At 38.7% G+C, this 17,750-nt stretch overlaps 1 protein-coding gene across 4 annotated transcripts in view; it reads left to right on the top strand.

Annotated features, from left to right (window-relative positions):
* Positions 1-68: 68 nt before the first annotated feature.
* Positions 69-17,750, top strand: part of suco (SUN domain containing ossification factor) — a 57,392-nt gene continuing 39,710 nt past the window's right edge. For 2 of the 4 annotated variants that reach the window (XM_057841128.1, XM_057841131.1), the window contains exon 1: positions 69-335. In XM_057841128.1, coding sequence (XP_057697111.1) covers positions 283-335 — 53 coding nt within the window. In that variant the 5' untranslated portion in view covers positions 69-282. The remainder of the gene's footprint in view (positions 336-17,750) is intronic. The other 2 variants (XM_057841130.1, XM_057841127.1) reach the window with 1 other exon arrangement.

Raw genomic sequence — 17,750 nt, 5'->3', positions numbered from 1 at the left:
CGTTGATTGGCCGACGAATCTGTATCTGTCTTTCCATTTGCCACTTTCCTTGATAAGGGCGGGCCTGAATTCGCCAAGCTAGCCGTCACCAGCAGCCTGAAACGCACAATGAAAATTAGCACACGTTAAAGATAATCACACGAGGCGCACGTAGACAGCTGCGTAGTCGTTTTCTAAATTCAAACACGACGAAGGATTGAGGTTAATATTTTCAGTTTTATTTATGTGATAGATTCGAAAAAAGCTCCAAAGAGCGAGGATGTTGCTCCCCGTGGGAAGATAATGAAGAGGCTGCGTGTTCTGGTCGTGTGCCTCATTGTTGCTCTCCTATTCTGGTAAGAAACATTTCCGCATCCATCATTTTTCCTCATGAATTGAACAAATAACTTAAGCTTTAAACCATTGTATTCGGCGCTTTGTTATTCAATGGGGAAACATGTCTTTGCCTTCGTGTCTACTTGAACGTCGTCCATCTGTCACCAGTGTTTGGGGATATCGACGAATTAAAGAACACGACACAAGTTATGTCTAAATATTTAAAATCGTAATCGGTAAAGTTTGTCTTTAATCAATGAAGTAGAATGACGTATTTTTCAGTTATTCTGCTTTAAAACTCGTTGTATAGCAGGCAAGCTAGTTGGTGTCACCTGTACGGTGGTCGTTAATGGAACATTTTAAAATGATTAAGTTGGATAGTTGACATTAAAAATGGGTGACAGGGGATACGATTCTTGACCAATGTCAACACTGCTTATGTTAATTTAACAGTCTTGCAGTCGGGCATTTGTTTTTGGTTAGTTTGTGCTTGCTAACTGTTGTTCAATCACCTTGTTATAAAGTTTCACAAAATATACTGTGCGGTGGCCCCATGCCAATTCAACCACAAAACCTCAGTACAATGTGCAAATACTTCTGATGTTGAACATGCTCTTATTTTCGATTTATTAAAAAGTTAAAATTTAATGGAAAATTAAACCAGACCACCGGAATTGCGCCAGCCGAACTACCGGGCCCGCACTGGCGCAGATCCAATGATCCTGGCCGGCGAGAACACGGCAATCCGGCAGAAGGCCAAACTCCGTGCGTTCACCTTAGTCTTAACCCTTTGTACTGACTCCATTTTGAAAGGTATAAAGAAGGCTCACCGAGAACAAGTTGAGAATTTATTCGGATCGACAGTGATCTAACAGACACAGACTCGGGTGAGGAGGCAAATTTGTTCCAAGGTCGCCATATCAGAAGCCAACAAAAGGTTTCCGAGGAAAAAATTACAACGGTCAGTTAAACATTGTCTTTTGACAGCTCTCGCGGGGAGGGCTGTGGGCAGGAAGAAGAGTGTAATTGGGATTATTGTTTGTTTGTGGACTGGACCGGAGGATTCAGGAGTTACTGTTGTCCGGGCAACGAGAGTTGTGGATTTTGCCACCACAGCGTCAAAGGGGCTCTTGTCAGTCGTGTTATCAGTTGGATATCGGGCGTTCTCCGGTGCTCCTTGTGTTGCTACAGAGCATCCCGCCATTTGTTCTGGACTGTCTGGGAGAACTGATTGCGAAAGTTGGTGCGTCAATCTTGCTCATGATGCACACGTTGGGCTTCCGTGATAAAGCGTTGTGTATCTTTTATGCCCTGTATTCTGCTTGTTTTCCTTAAACTATGGTATAAGTGCTATTTATTTTATATTGGGTGTGTTAGAGTAATACAAACCGTCAAATAGTAAATACGAGAAACGATACTATTCCCTGATTGATTATATTGTGTTAGAGTAATACAGACAATAAGACGGTGCCTACGAGAAAAGGTACTATCCCCTATTGCCTCTAGGCATGGCTAGCAGATTTATGCCCGATCCAAATGTTACTTTAATAAATAGGGGAAAAAAACGAATTAAAGCTCAGATTGTTGGCGCTCCATTCTAGGGAATAAAGGTCCTTTGTCATTAACTCACAAGCGGAATTCATGTTGACAACATGGTTAGTGTTGTTAATTGGAAACCTGAACTCATTGGTTGACATTGACAGCAATTGAAAGACTGTTCTTTTTGGCTGCCAGCTTGATTGACTATTGGCTGGTGACCAATCTGTCTCTGTGGCTTTGCCTGATTGGTTTCTTCGATGTGGTGACGTAAACTACGAGGATTCCTAAAAAACTTTCATACAACAACTCTAACCTGTTATTTGGATTCTTGGAATCTGTGCTTTTGTTCATACTGTCTATTAATTGTAGGTGATTTTCCAATGATTTGTTTCCTCATTGCAGCAGAAGACAATGACTTTTTAAGTTTTACCATTGCGCACTTTTTAGATTTTACTATTGTGCACTTTAAGTTTATTGGTGACATATTAGGTTTTATTTACCCACAATTTAGGACTTCGTTGTCATTGTTCAAGGAAGGGAGGAGATGGTAGGAACAGAGAAGGAGAAAGAAAAAATGCTAGCAAGAATGACGGAAACTTTTGCTTTATGTAACTATAATGTAATAATCTTTTCTTGAAACTGATGCTCGTGAATTTGTGTGGTGCTTTGTCTCATAATCTGTGAAGTTGAAGAATCTTGCACTGTTGAAGTGGGCTATTGCGAGCATTCACAAATCATCAGATTAAACTGCGTTTAAGGCTAACTTGTGAATGCTCACACTCATTCACTAAAATTCCCATAATTACCACACTTATAAATTACCCTAAACATCTGGTGGTCACATGCGTTGAGACTACATTTTAGGTTTATTCAACCAGAGAAGCTTAGTCAATTTAGCTTCTTTTAGGACCACTAGTGTACAAAAGGGCTCAAATCTGGAGTTTTAAGTCCAACATCATCAACCATTCCTCCTTTCATGTTTACGGTAATTTTGTTCCTCACGGCTGCTAATGAGCATGCAGTGACAAGTATACCGCATTACTGACGCAAAACCTCACTGGTGTGTCCCCTCACTCCTTAGTGTGATCCAGAAGGTGCAGCGTGATGTTGGCGTTATCCTACTTTTACCAATATGGTGTGTCATTGCAAAAATGTATGTTAGCGCCGCACTAGTGTGTTGGAATTGATTAGTGTGCCTATAGCTGGTTCATCAGTGGCAAAACGTGATAGAATGCTGATTTTGTTTTTTCTTTCAATCTTTACATGATTTATACCCCAAATAGATAATAATACTTGTAGTGGAATCTGTTTGACCATTTAACTGGTACTTTTAAATACAGCAGTAACTGAAAACGAACAAAGTTAAGGCATCAGTCATTGACAGTTTCTAAGCTAATCTACTAAAGCTGATCATCAATTCATGTTCCATTGAGTCCATCCCTGTGTCAGAGTCATTATGCAACAGTATTATCGCTCAGTGATATCGCTGCAGCTAATTGACTAGGTGGAGATTATTCTGTACAATATGTGACATCTTGCTTGACTAGATACAGTGTGAACCATGACATTGTGACGAATCAGGGCAGTTGTAAGCCTCACTACATGTTTAGTGTGTAGTAGTTTCCCAGTCTTTGGCACAAACTTGTCATATATACCGTAGTTTCTTAGAAATATGCTGTAATGCTTCAACTGTGGGGAAAGGCTAGCGATCATAGTAGATGTGATAGCATACGGCCCTTGGTAAATGACGGTTCGCTGAAATGGTTAAGAAAATGAGATGTTCAAAACCTTTTATAAATAATGTGAAGGGGCAAAAAACTCATGTGAACAAAATATTTTACTATTTTCTCCCTATTAAATCCAATTAGTGCTGCAAGGATTAATCGAATAACTTGAGTATTCGATAAGAAAAAAATATTCGAATTTTGTTGCTTTGAGTATTTGTTTAATTAAAGCGGCATTGTAATGGTTTATTTTGAAAGTGTTTGCATTTAGTTTTATAGATTAGGGTGGGAACACTGCCCTTTGGTCTGCCTCATTTTACATGGCTGAATCTAACTGCTCCCTGTTAAGACCAACGTAAGCTAAGTTTTTGTTTGGGCTAATGTTTTTTTTAATGCATTCGTAATTTAGTTTATAGGTATATTTAGTCGTTTTTTGTGGGAATATGAGTCTGAACAATTTGTTAGAAGCATTGTTAAAAAAACAAAAAAAAAAACTAGTATTTTATAGCATTTAAGATAGGGGACTTTTGCTATGCAAGTTAGGCAATTGTTCTTTTGTTGTACATAGATCATTTTAATTTTTATACTGTTTGAGGCTTATCCCAGGGATTTTAATTTTTCATGTACCTTATCCGATTACTCGATTATTCGAACTAACTAGTTTATCGATGAATCGACTACTAAAATAATCAATAGCTGCAGCCCTAAATTCAATACCCTCACTGAAAAAATTTACTGCCATCCAGGTAAAAAAAAAAAATGCAATAGAATGTGTTTTTTAGCATAGATACAATTAACCAGTCAGTTAGCGTCTTGATTAGTTCCATTGTTTGTTGTACCTCACTTGATGTGTAATAAACTGCCTGGAAACCAATATTCTACATTGGAATGCACTTTTTTTATTTACCATATATATTTTGATTAATGAAGTTTGTTCGGAATTAGTCAAACTGATCAGTTTGCATCCACATTTGTATATATTTGATTAAATATGGCACTGCTGGTAAGCAAGAAAGATATCAATTTTATTCTCCGTCTTAAAATTGAATGTCTAACGCCATCAATGTCAGCCTTTGCATGAAAAGGACATGTCAGGCTACTTGAAAATTTTTTACGAGTGTCATACTTTTAATACAAGCTCCGCCAAAGTCATAAAATGCATCACTCACTCCTTTTGGCATGTTGAGGGAGCCCTCAGCGACACCTTTTAATTAGACACTGAAAGTGAACGGCAGTAAAAGAGAAAAGACTCTCTAAGCGTTATCTCTCCCTGCTGTGCATGGTTTGGTGAGGCGTGGGAGGGGGGTACAACAGTAACAAAGCTCGCCTTGAACAAGAGGATCTAAAGCTAATATTCGGGGAAATAAAACAATGTTGGCTCACAAGATTGATTTGGTTTGTCAGCGTGCGCATGCTCTTGCATAACCTGTCACCTCCTTCTCCTCTTACTCCACCAGTCACATTGTGATGGTCATAAACATGTGGATACACATGCATAGAGTATGTACGTGTTTTGGCTCAGTGCCAATAGGCTAACATGACACCAGTATTAGTTTTGGAAGAAGAATGTTGGCATCAAAAAAGGGACTTTCTGTACATGTTAATTGGTGGGGAAGGTATAAGGTTCTGTATAGTATGAGGAGTGATAAGATTGATGACAAATTGGCAGACAGACTGTATGTGCCGTGTCAGAAGTGTACTGTTGCTACACAAGAAAACAACTGAAGCACCACATATAGTCATAAACTTTACATGTTAACATGGTAATGTTAGACCACTAATGGAGTTCTGCTTATATGCAGCATAGTTACATAGCTACTAACCTTTAAAGCAGAAATGTGAAATAATTTCATAACATGCCAAATAGGGTCACAATTAAAGTAATTAAACATTGTCCAACAAATAAAGCATAAAAAAATAATTTATAAGTTGTATATTTGACAAAATAATCGTGTTTCCGAAGTTCGAGCCTGAAAGGGGACTAACCCGGAAGTGATACGTCTCACCGGGAACAGCGATGGCAGCTCCATACATACGGCGGCCATACAGAGCCCTTCAAACAATGATTCAAACAGCGATATAAGCGATAGATCGAGCGCAAAGGAGGAGATCCGAGTTTTTGAAGAGTTGGAGGAAGAAGAGGAGGTTGGAATTTTATGTTGGACCTAACATGTATTAGCCAGACGCTAATCAGGATGCAAACAATGTGTCTAGACTACCTGACATGGAATGGATACAAGACCCATCGAGATTACAAGATTGGTAAGATATAGGCTGCTATTATTTTCATGATTTGAAGATGCAGGCATTTGCACATAATTTTATGTTTTTGTCTATCTGATGACATTGTTAAAAAAAAAATAATCAGACTTCATGTTCATTTTGGCAGATCCGGCAGCTCTCGTGCATATAAAATAATAATATAAAAACGTTTGGGGGAAATAAGTAGATGAGTCGTTGATGGCTTTCTCCACTTTATTGTGACAACAATAAGAAAACAAAATAATAGCGGACTGCCGCCACATTTGACCACAAAGTTTTGCTTCTCGCTGATCTCCTCCTCGCCTCCTACTACTACAGCGTCTCTTAAACGGATCGTGCCTAGTGTCTTGTTATGAGCTTTTTGTTTACAAATTTATCGAACACACGACGTGCTGACAACTTTGTTTCTTTATTAACACATGAAGCTAACAGTACGAACACAGCTCGGGGCTCTCGGCAGGAAGTGGCGTCTAATGGCGTGAGGAAATGTAGTTTTTTCACACAAGCGAACAGATTACAAAGCACCACTTCAGTGTTGTCCCGAGACTACATTTCCCATGATTCACTGCGTGACCTGCGCGCTCGCTGATTCGCTGCCAGGCATTAAAACCAACACGCTTGCTGTTGTCACCTGTCAGCGGCTCTCGTACGTAAAACACAAACTAGAAGGCTATCAAGCGATCACTGTGAAAGAAACGCCGAACCGTACAAATGCAATGCAATGCTTGAAGCATGAATGTGGAAATACATAACACAATTACAAATGAATGTGCACAAACTCACTGGCAGTGTGTGTCTCTTACGGCAACGTGACCGTGAATTACCACGACGCCGACCCGCTTATATGCACATCCACACCCCTTTCCCGATTGACAGTGGATTAACCCTTTCGGACAAGATCGTAGATGAGGCACAATTTAAACACGCTTAACCTAGCGAACGCAACAACAACTATGATCGGGGATTGCCACGAGTTAACTTTTGGCTAACGTTGCTAGCTTATGCTGTTCATTCCATAACAGTTGGCAGCTCTGCTTTGACAAAGTCATCCGTCATCTATTCAAAAATCACCCTTACTTTTTGGCAAATCCTTGATCATAAGCAGACCGGTTAAGGAAGCAGGCATCTTCGAAGTGTTTGCAGCAGAGAACACTACTTGATGATGGCCTGAAATTCATTCGCTTCGTGCGAACGAAAGATTTCCATTTACGTGACGTGCCCTGCTATCCTTTGGCCACTCATACAACTTGTTGTTTGAGTGAGAACAAAACATCGCCACACACCGCCGTGGCATCTTACCGAGAAGCAATGCAACAAACAATACTGTTCTATGGCGGACTTCCCGGTGTGACGTGATTTCCGAAGATTGTCGGAGGAAAGCATTTTCGTTGTCAAGGGCGTTGCTATGGGTTAAACAAAGAATCTGGAAGGGTTGGGTTAAAAAAATAATGAAAATATGCTTATAATTGTTTAGCCATTGATATTATTCAAAAACATGGTTGGCCAACCTTAGTTCACATTTCCGCTTTAATTTCTAAGACACAAAAAGGACTTCGCCAATGACCTGAAGCTGAACAGCTTCAATGTATTTTGGTAAATTCGCCAATGACCTTAAGCTGAACAGCTTCAACATATTTTAATAATGTTTACATAAAATTGAAAATAATTAGGTTTTAACATGAATTATTAGCAATTGTTTAACATGTTAAAATGTGGCATGTCAATCACCATTTTTTTCTCAATGCCATGATATTCTTTAGAGAACAATTTTTGCTGATATTACAAATCGTGCATCCCTAGTCGTATAAACTTAACAATGGATTCTTCTAGAACTGTAGAGTCCATGATGAGAATGTAATTGGCTGTAGCTGTAAAAAGCATCTTACCCTTTTGCCTTCTCACTAGATCAGTTTCTGTACATGACAAACTGGCCAGATCCAGTTCTTTTTTGCACTGCACGGTGTCTAAGCTGGACTGGCACTCGATTGTTCCTGCCCACCGACCATAGAGACCACTAAGCTCTGTAGACCACCGATAGAAAATAAACTTTGCGGTGTTTAGCTTCTGGTTCTTTGCATAGCTTTTTTTTTTCTTTCTTTTTTTTTAAAAATGTTTAATAAAGCTTGTGAAACATCAGAGCTTCTCAGGCATGAACAAGTTGTTTTACTAGTGGTAGTGCCTGTTATCAGTGAAAAAACCATTTTTAACAATATGAACTTGCCATGCAACATAGTGGCACCTGTCTTTATATGACATAGTCCAAATTGGTCATTTTAGAAAATTGCTAATTCTTAACCCCCAAGTCGGTGATTGCTTCACTTTCTAGAACACGGTGTGCTTTTCCCTCCCCCTTGCTCGCTCTTTACTATTTACCTTTCTCTGCTCGCACCGACTGCCCTACCTCCTTTTTTCGTCTTGTTTGCAACGAGCGCACGAGCGTCTTTCCACACCCCCAGCTGAGGGTCATTATCACAAAGAGGCCCTGTCCATAGTACTGCATGGGAACATTGTGTTCTCAAGCTTGCATGGCTTTTTTTTTTTTTTACAGGAAGACGTATAGGCAGGCAGTCCTGCAAATGTCTCGCAAAATCTTATAGAACAGGCGTGTCAAACACAATTCTTGTGGGCCACGTTGTAGTTAGGGTTTCCCCTAAAAGAGCCATTTTGTCAACCAATGTACAAATACACAACATAATAATACCCAGGGCTTTTTTTTTTTTTTTAAATTGAATTTTTTATGGTTATAAGTAGAACATTTATGTAAATCGACTCACTAAAAGTAAATATTGGCATTTCTTCTAATTTTGACTAAATTACCAATAGATGCAGCACTCGAACAGCTAAAAAGAACTGGACTTAAGTGTGGAACAAATATTTGTAAAAAAAATAAAAATAAATAAATAATAATAATGATTTCAAAAAATTTAAAAACTAAAAACTGCAAAACTGCCAGTCGCATATATTCGAGTCGATGTGCATGGGGAAGGGGAGAGAAATTGAGGATCTAGTTTTGAATAGTGTTGTACTGATACTAATATTTGAAGAGTGCTCTATACAGCTCTAAAACAATGGCATCGGTATTGTGTGTATGAACAACTAACTCGGCAATGACTTACAGTGCCCTCCATAATTATTGGCGCCCCTGAAAAAGATGTGTTTTTTAGCTTCTAATATATATATTTTTTATTCAAATAATATGGGACCTTAATGGGGAAAAAAAGAAAAATCCAACCTTCAATACAAGTGCATTCATTCAGTGGGGAAAAAAATCCCACATAAAGAAAAAATTATTTGACATCAAATAATGTGTGTCACAATTATTAGCACCCCTGGTGTTAATACTTTGTACAACCCCCTTTTGCCAACAAAACAAGGTCTGGGGACTGAGATGGCCATGGGAAGAGCTTGATTTTGTATCTGGTGAACCATTTCTGCGTAGATTTGGCCATATGTTTAGGGTCATTGTCTTGCTGAAAGACCCAGTGACGACCCATCTTCAGCTTTCGGGCAGAGGGCAACAGATTTTGATTTAAAATGTCCTGGTATTTCAAAGCATTCATGATGCCATGCACCCTAACAAGGTTCCCATTACCTTTGGAAGCGAAACAGCCCCACAGCATCACTGACCCACCCCCATACTTCAGTCGGTATGAGGTGCTTTTCAGCATGCGCATCTTTCATGGCACGCCAGACCCACTTGGAGTGTTTGTTGCCAAAAAGCTCAATCTTGGTCTCACACAAAAATACACACGGTCCCAGGCTTCAACTGGTGTTTTGGTCAGATGAGCCCTGGGAACCTTGTTAGGCTGCATGGCATCTTGAATGCTTTGAAATACCAGGACATTTTAAATCAAAATCTGTTGCCCTCTGCCCGAAAGCTGAAGATGGGTCGTCACTGAGTCTTTCAGCAAAACAATGACCCTAAACATGCACTTGTATTGAATTTTGGATTTTTCTCTTTTTTTTTTTCCATTAAGGTCCCATATTATTTGAAAAAAAAAAAATATTAGAAGCTAAAAAGCACATCTTTTTCAGGGGTGCCAATAATTATGGAGGGCACTGTATGTGCCCAGGGACGCTCATCGCAGGGGGTTCTGAGGATCTTATTTTGTTTTTCTCATCCAAAAACAGCCGTTTTGGTCCAAATTTGTCATGCTTGCACATTTTCTCCATATACAGTAATGCTTGCACAATGGCAGTAAACACGCATGCTGGATAGTTGGCGTAGTACTACCAGGCTACTACAAATACAGTTCCATTTCACCTGCAGTGGTTGTTGGAGTTTTGTATTGGAAACAAAAGTGCCCATGTATAATGCAAATCCCCGCAGTTAGCCGGTGCAATGTCACACAAACATATTTGAAAACTAAAAGGTCCAAAAAGCCTCGGTTTAACACCCTTTTTTCACGAGTCAAATAAATTTTACACAAATATCCAAAAGCGCTCTGCACGGCGGCACTTCAACAGCAACAACAAACAATAATATGGCTACAATGCAAGCGTGTCTTACCTCTATGAAGTTCTCCACGGTCTAAAACTACAGCTAACTTTTCCTTGCTGGGCACTATTATAAACTATCATAATCATCTTCATTTTCGACCTTGAATATTAGGAAAAATGAGCTGTTTTTGTAAAGAAAAACTAACTAATTCATTTTTGCGCCATGTTAATGACTCGTCTGTGAAGTTAAGTTTTCCGTTACGTAGCGCCTTATTCAACGTCTCCTGGTAGCATGTGAGATGTCAGTTGGTGACCATGTTATTAACAGCAAAAAACATTTTCATCATATATATTTAATCCCCAAAGTTAGATACGCTGTTGTTTTAATACGTTTTATTCATTTTTAACAAAAAAATAAATCCAGTAATTGGGAAAAAAAAATAAAAAATCTACCAAAATGTTTTCTTCCCCAACACCAGGGGGTGCTGCAGCACCCCACTTCCTGCGCCCCTTTATGTACCCTTTGAGATTTCGCTTCGAACTGCCATAAAACCATAGAAGAAAAATTCTTATGCTGGCAAATTGCTGTGGTGCAGGCATTGGCCAATACTAAACAACCACGTATCGGAGTCTGCATCAGGTGTGAAAATGTTATCAGCGCAAATACTGATGTTGAAATTTGAAGCCAGAAAAAATGTTCTCCTCAAAAGTTATTGTTTATTTTGAAAAGGGTACTGTTAACAAATGCTTGCAACATCTAACGTTCTGAAAAGTAGCGAGAATATAAAATCTTGCGTTTTTAGCGAGAAACATGAAATTCAATGATTTGATTTCATGAGCCACACAATGATGTGACGGTCCGGATATTACCCAGGGGTCCTGTGTATAACACCTGTATTATTGCATACATTGGTTTGAGGAATGTCTCATTCATTGAAAATACCATTATTCGCAGGAACATGCTAATTTTCATCAAACATGAGGTATCTATGCTAATTAAGAAGTGACTGTTTACACAGGAACATACAGCCACTCTTTTACATCCTATAGTGCAATGAGTACACGATGTACCGCGCTAAAATTTTAATGAAGTCCCCCACCCTCTTTCAAGGCAAGACCAAGAATACGCTTCCACACCCACCCTTAGGCAAACTGGGCTCATCCTACCATGCTACGTTAATTCACATGCCCCCACCCCCTTGATTTCCCTTTTCAGATTCTCCCGACCCTGGTTTGCGTATTTTGACGTTTTTATACAAGCCTGTGTCAATAATCTCCACTGAACTTGTAGGTGTACTACAGTGGCACATAGTGTTTGTGTGTTTCTGTTTGCACACTAGGAGAAAGACGCCACTCAGTGTACGTATTTTGCAAGCGTCACAACCCTGGCACGGTCCTATATAAAAACACTTGTCAGTTTGGACAGCCCACAGGTTTAGAGTGCAGTATAAAATCTAGAATAGTTTTGGGCCTCGTGCCCATCACTTGATAAGAAAAGCATTTTTGATAAGGATTAGATCCCTTGTTGCCATTCTAGTTGATGTAGTATCAGAGTTTGAAGAGTCATTCCTGGAATGCATCTGATGCCTTCAAAATCAATTTTTATCAGATTACTCAGCAAGGCTGGGCAGCCTAGCAACAAAATGATAAATACACATTATTTTCCCGATATTGTCCAATCTTGATTGTTATTGGTCGAGTAAATCAATTTCATGATGATATGATAAGTTCTTTGGCGATATTCCAAAGTTTGCCTCAATTCAATTCATGGGTCTTATATTGTAAAGCAATAAAATATGCAAAGCAATTTTGATGTTTTTTTACAATTTCATTGCTGAAACATTTCTGACATTTTAATGAAAATGTTCACCAAAATAGCATATGTAAATGGCGATTAATCAGGTGTTTTGTTTTGAATAGATTTTAATTCTGTTTTGCTTAACAAATATTTTTAACGCTTTTATCTTAGAACGTGATTTTTATGTTGTAAGTTTTAAACAATCTTTTATACAAACTTAAACTAGGGAAAACATTTTTTAGTCATGATATGACCGAAATATTATTCATCATAAATGGTTGATTTTGATTGGATTTTGCAAAGCACGTTTTGACCGCATTGATCGATCTCCACATTACTGCTCGGCTCCACATTGGGTATTTATCTTAAAGCAGTTTTATGTTCTCCAAGCAGAATTTGGATAGGAAAATGTCAACTCTGATTGGCTTTATTCACGCGTATTTCTGTCACGTGTAATTAAAAACAAAACAAAAAAAAAACGCGTGCTTAAATGTGCTACCAAAATTGTGCGATAGATGATCACGGTTATATAATGACCGAGCCCTGTGGCTATTGTTATAATTATGGCATAATGATGGCCACAGCTGTAGTCGTCATAATACTTGTTGCTGTGATGACCTTTGTAAACTTATCAAGCACAAAATTTGTCTTGACACTTTTGAGTCCAGCCCAACATTTTTCAAGAGTCTGACTTTTGATGTTTTGCACATTTTAACACTCACTAAATATGGCAGCTTCGTCATTGTTAATACAATGAAAGGCCTGCAGAGGCTTGGCTGATGTTGCCAAGGAGGTGTGTCATGGCACAACGCTGTGGTAAAAAAAACTGACTAAAGAAGCACCAAGTGTTTCATCATCCAAATTAACAACATACCAAAATGTAAATAGGGCCATTATATCGTTGGTCATTTATTGGATAGTGTATTTGTCATAGCTGGGCGTACATCATTCTTAGAGTGGGTGGTTAATGTGATTTGGCTTTCGTGGGATACAGCAAGTCGGCACACATTAAAGCTCTTACAGGAATGAGCCTGTCATGCTATGAAAAAGTTGGCCAGACTGATCTAAAATCCTTTTCGCTTCGCTGCTTAAAGTGAGATCCTCTGTTTTGATGGTATTCGTTGTGCTGCCAAAGACAAACGGGAGATGTGTCATTATGAGTTACCTTAAAAGCCCAATTGCCATCAATCATGGGCTTGATTTACATTGAGTGGTCAAGTGACACAATGCAGATGTTTTTGTTTTGTTTACTCCTATCATTGCATCTTCAGATTGGAATCAAGCCTCTTGGTGCTGTCTAAATAAATTCTGATGTAGATATTTGTCAAAATGGCTTCAGTGTAAACACAGTTGGAATTTCCCCCATTGATGCTAGCTTACTCCAGCAACCCAAACACATTCGGATATATGCTCTAAATTTAAACCTGAATGCAAAACAGAACATTCAATACTATATGGTCTAAATAATTATCCGCATTAGGTGCGTCTGTACCAAGTTTTAGATTTTTAAAAAAATACAAAATTAAGTTTGTTGAACTTTTAGAGCTGATTTGCTCAATTTTACTTTATTTCTCAAGTAGTTTTGTTATTTAGTTTTTCATAAATTGGGCTGTTGGACAGGTGCAAGAATTACAATGAAAAGTCAAAAAAGATAAATTAAAAAAAAATATTGTCATTTTGATAAAAATATTAACTTCTGGGATAAAATACAAAAATGAAGGGATTAGTCTCTTTAATTTCAATGTTTTAGTTGGTTTTGTGAACAATACAGTTTTAAGTTTTTTTCCTCCCCCATACAGTTTTTGTAAATTCATTCGTTAATGATAATAACCCCATTGTTAAATAAGTAAAATAATTTCAGTTAGCCCAATTTAATATCTATGACGGGTGAAAGATTATGTCCAGGCTAATTAAGATATTTATGTGGTATTGGTGGTTGATGGATTGGATATACAGTGGGGAGAACAAGTATTTGATACATTGCCAATGGGTTTTCCCATTGACTGTGTTCTCTCCACTGTGTGTGTGTGTGTGTGTGTGTGTGTGTGTGTGTGTGTGTGTGTGTGTGTGTGTGTGTGTGTGTGTGTGTATATATATATATATATATATATATATATATATATAGGTTGCTGGAAATTGAAATGTGATTTTTATTTCTTTTTCCTGCTATTTGTTTCAAGTCTTTTCCCAAGCTCAGACTCTATGCCCCGGCTGCACCAGGGAGACATTAGTGCAGGCCAGGGGATTACAAAGGGATCAGCTGGCTTTACAGCAAACTGCTGTTTTACCGTAGTCCATGCTTCAGTGTTGAGGAAGAATTTGAGCGTGCATGCAATCTTTACCCACATTCCCTCATCTCCTCGGTAGATTTGACTGGCCTACTTCTGCTCAAGCAATTTTTGGCCTAGCGCCTTGACCCAATATAGACTTATGCCAAAAGTTGTAGTGAATTTTTAAGTCTGTTATTCCAGTGTTTTGTTTAAATATCAACTGTATTCTTACTGCTACTGTATTTGGTAACTCTTCATTTGTTTGGTCAGTTTTAGTCAGACTGTTAACTCAATGGTTCCCCGGGATGACTAGACATACAGTACCAGGGCTCAAAGTTGACATGTTAAGCCACTTTCCCAATTTTTTTTTTTTTTTTTTTTTGCTTACTTTGTCTTGTAGATGTCCAATCCATTTTTGAACTTAGGGATGGCAGTGATTAAACAAAAGGCTGATAGTTAGCATCATCTTTTTTGGTGTCTGTAATAGAAATGACATAATAGAGCGTTAACATTAACCGATTGCTATCTAGTAGTACACTCACATTAATACTGAATTTTCACTGGGCAAAATTAACTTAAAGGGATAGACAAGACCTAGTAAAACTGACCTTCTCGTGAAAGACCGTTGCTCAAAGTATGCAAATCGTGCATTTCTTAGACCTAATATTCTATATTAGGGATGATCCGATCACTTGATCGGAAATCAGGTCGATCGCGTCAATTTTCAGAGGATCGAAAACGGGTGAAAACAATCAGGTTTTTAATTTAAAAAATATTTATTTTTCTGCTTCATGCTCGGACAGCCTCTCACTCTCTCTCCTGCTGCTTTTTGTCAGCAGTGCCCTGGAGTTAGCTGCTTAACGTTATTGATGATTGAGAGGTTTGTAGCCTTGATCTTCCCAGAGAAGCTTAGTAGCTCTACCATCAAAAGCCCAAATGTTTCAATCATCATTTAGCTTGTTAAACACTAGTGATAGCGTGCCGTGGCAACTCGTAGTGTAAATGAGAGGCTGTTCTCAGCAGCATGAGCATCAAAGCGTGATTGGATTCACTCAATGAAGCATTTAATAAAGACAAACATTTTTGTTGTTTAAAATCACATTATAAAGGTAGCACAGTGGGACAGTAACATGTTAAAATTATTGTTTTTTTTGGGGGGGGGGGTCAGAATGAGACTATCGGCAGATTCTTCTGACTCGGGTACAAAAATATGCCATCAGGACATCCCTATTCTATATATTCTTAGACTAATATTTAAACACAAAAAAATGACACATCTTAAGAGTGCAGCCATTTTGGGACGTCAGTTAAACCCATCTACAGTGGTACCTGGACATACGAACGCATCGACATACGATCCTTTTTATATCCGACAAAAAATTTGACTCCTCATTTGTCTCGACATGTGACGACATGCATTAACCACATCAAAATATTAAATTATTTTTCATTTTATTTAACATGATTCTTTCTGCTGGGATATACATGATAGCTGTTGTCTGTAGAGATGTCCCGATCCGATATTTGGATCGGATCGGACGCTGAAATTGGCAAAAAAATGCGGATTGGTATTGGATCGGCCGACATGGAAAAATTCCGATCCAGACTTCCGATCCAGTTTTTTTTTTTTGGGGGGGGGAAATCCGGTCCGGGTTTTCCAGCGCACCAATATACATAATCCATTCCAGTTTTTTTCGGTTTCCCTAAAATCCGGTCCGCATTTTACTGCACACCTTCAACACACTACATTACCGTCTCCCAATTTACCGAGAGACTTTATCTGTAAAAATGTCAGCTGTGTGGGATCATTTCACCTTAAAGGACGACAAAGATGAAGAGGCAGAGTGCAACATATGCCACAATAAAGTCAAGGGTGCCGGTAAAGCTGTAAGAAGTTTTAATACAACCAACCTAATCAAGCATTTAGTGACATACACATGCATTGAAAACTAGGTGCTTTGGTAAACAGCCGCCATCTTAAAGCAGGAGACTTCGCTTGTAGGCATTTGTAGTGAACCTTCCAAGCGAAGCTAATTAACTTTTTATCTAAAATAATCCTAAATCGGCAAAATCTTCACTTGAATCTATCTTCAAAACAGTTTTATAACTTTCACATGTCAATAGTAGACAGAAGGGAAATGATGGAATAACGGGAGCAATTTTAACAACTTAAACAGTTGATTCGCAAAATTAAATTAATTGAATGTAGTTCAAAGCTGCTGATACAGAATGGGGACTTGAGTATTTTACTTACTGTTTTAAAATGTTAACTTGATACTGAAATAGTCGTTTATTTAAACCTGAGAGGCTTTTTATACAATTTTTGTAACTAATGCACGAAACATTAAAAGCATCTAATAGCTTGGGAGGTTTGTGGGATTTTCCACTGACAGTTTACAATATTATTTACACGTTTTACTGACTGACTATGCCATTTGTTTGTCATTTATAATGTTTTGTGTTTGTCACTGAATAAACAGGTCAGTTTCTTGTTACCAACCATTGTGTGTTATTCAAACTCTCCTAATTCAGCTGGCTAGTTGTTATCAAGAGGACTAAAACCCTTTTCAACATAAGTCTGACAACTAAGGAGGCTAAATAACTTTAAACTTTAATACATGCTCAGGTAGGCCGGTATCGGTATCGGCCAGTATCGGTATCGGATCGGAAGTGCAAAACAATATCGGTATCGGATCGGAAGTGCAAAAACCTGGACATCCCTAGTTGTCTGTCCCTTTAAACACTTTAATGAAGCTCCATTACAGTATGTCCACCATTTTTATGTAACCACAGATTTAAGATCATGAAACGAGACTGTTTAGCGCACATCACAAGCAGCCATTTTGCTTCTGTAACAGCGGTGTTCGAGCGACTTTATTGAGCAACTGATCTGTGATCAGGGCCAGGAGAGAGAAAGGAAAAAGGGGATGGGGGAAGAGGAGTAGCGACTTCTGAGCCACCAGGCAGCTCTACTCGCATTCCAGTCTGAGCTGCAGTAGCAGCGTCATTTTCTGACTCAGCCCAGCTCCTTCCTCATGCGAGACCCAGGGGCAACGCTTGTCCTGAGTCAGCATTATAGGACTGCACGGAATGCATGTCAGTCATACAACATTTCACACAAAGAAATGGAAGGGCCCAAGGCTTTCGGACCAGAAACATGCTCACGTGTGCAGTCATGCTTGACACCTCGGAACACTTGTAATCACCACTCCAACATCCGGGCCTAGAAAGGATCAAGGCCTGATAGTGTGGTGTGCAGCTGTCGGTATTATTTGACCTAGCAGATTTAACCAACTTCAGCCTGTTGTTTCTTTTTCCCCATCAACGTCAGCAGTTTAACTCCTACAGTACTGGGCTGACATTTTAATAGGTTTACCTGCTAATTCGGTCCCAACACCAACG

This window comes from Corythoichthys intestinalis, chromosome 7, assembly GCF_030265065.1.
Source record: "Corythoichthys intestinalis isolate RoL2023-P3 chromosome 7, ASM3026506v1, whole genome shotgun sequence".
NCBI lineage: Eukaryota > Metazoa > Chordata > Actinopteri > Syngnathiformes > Syngnathidae > Corythoichthys > Corythoichthys intestinalis.
The sequence above is the reverse complement of the archived record's forward strand: the minus strand, read 5'-3'. Positions and strand labels throughout refer to the sequence as shown.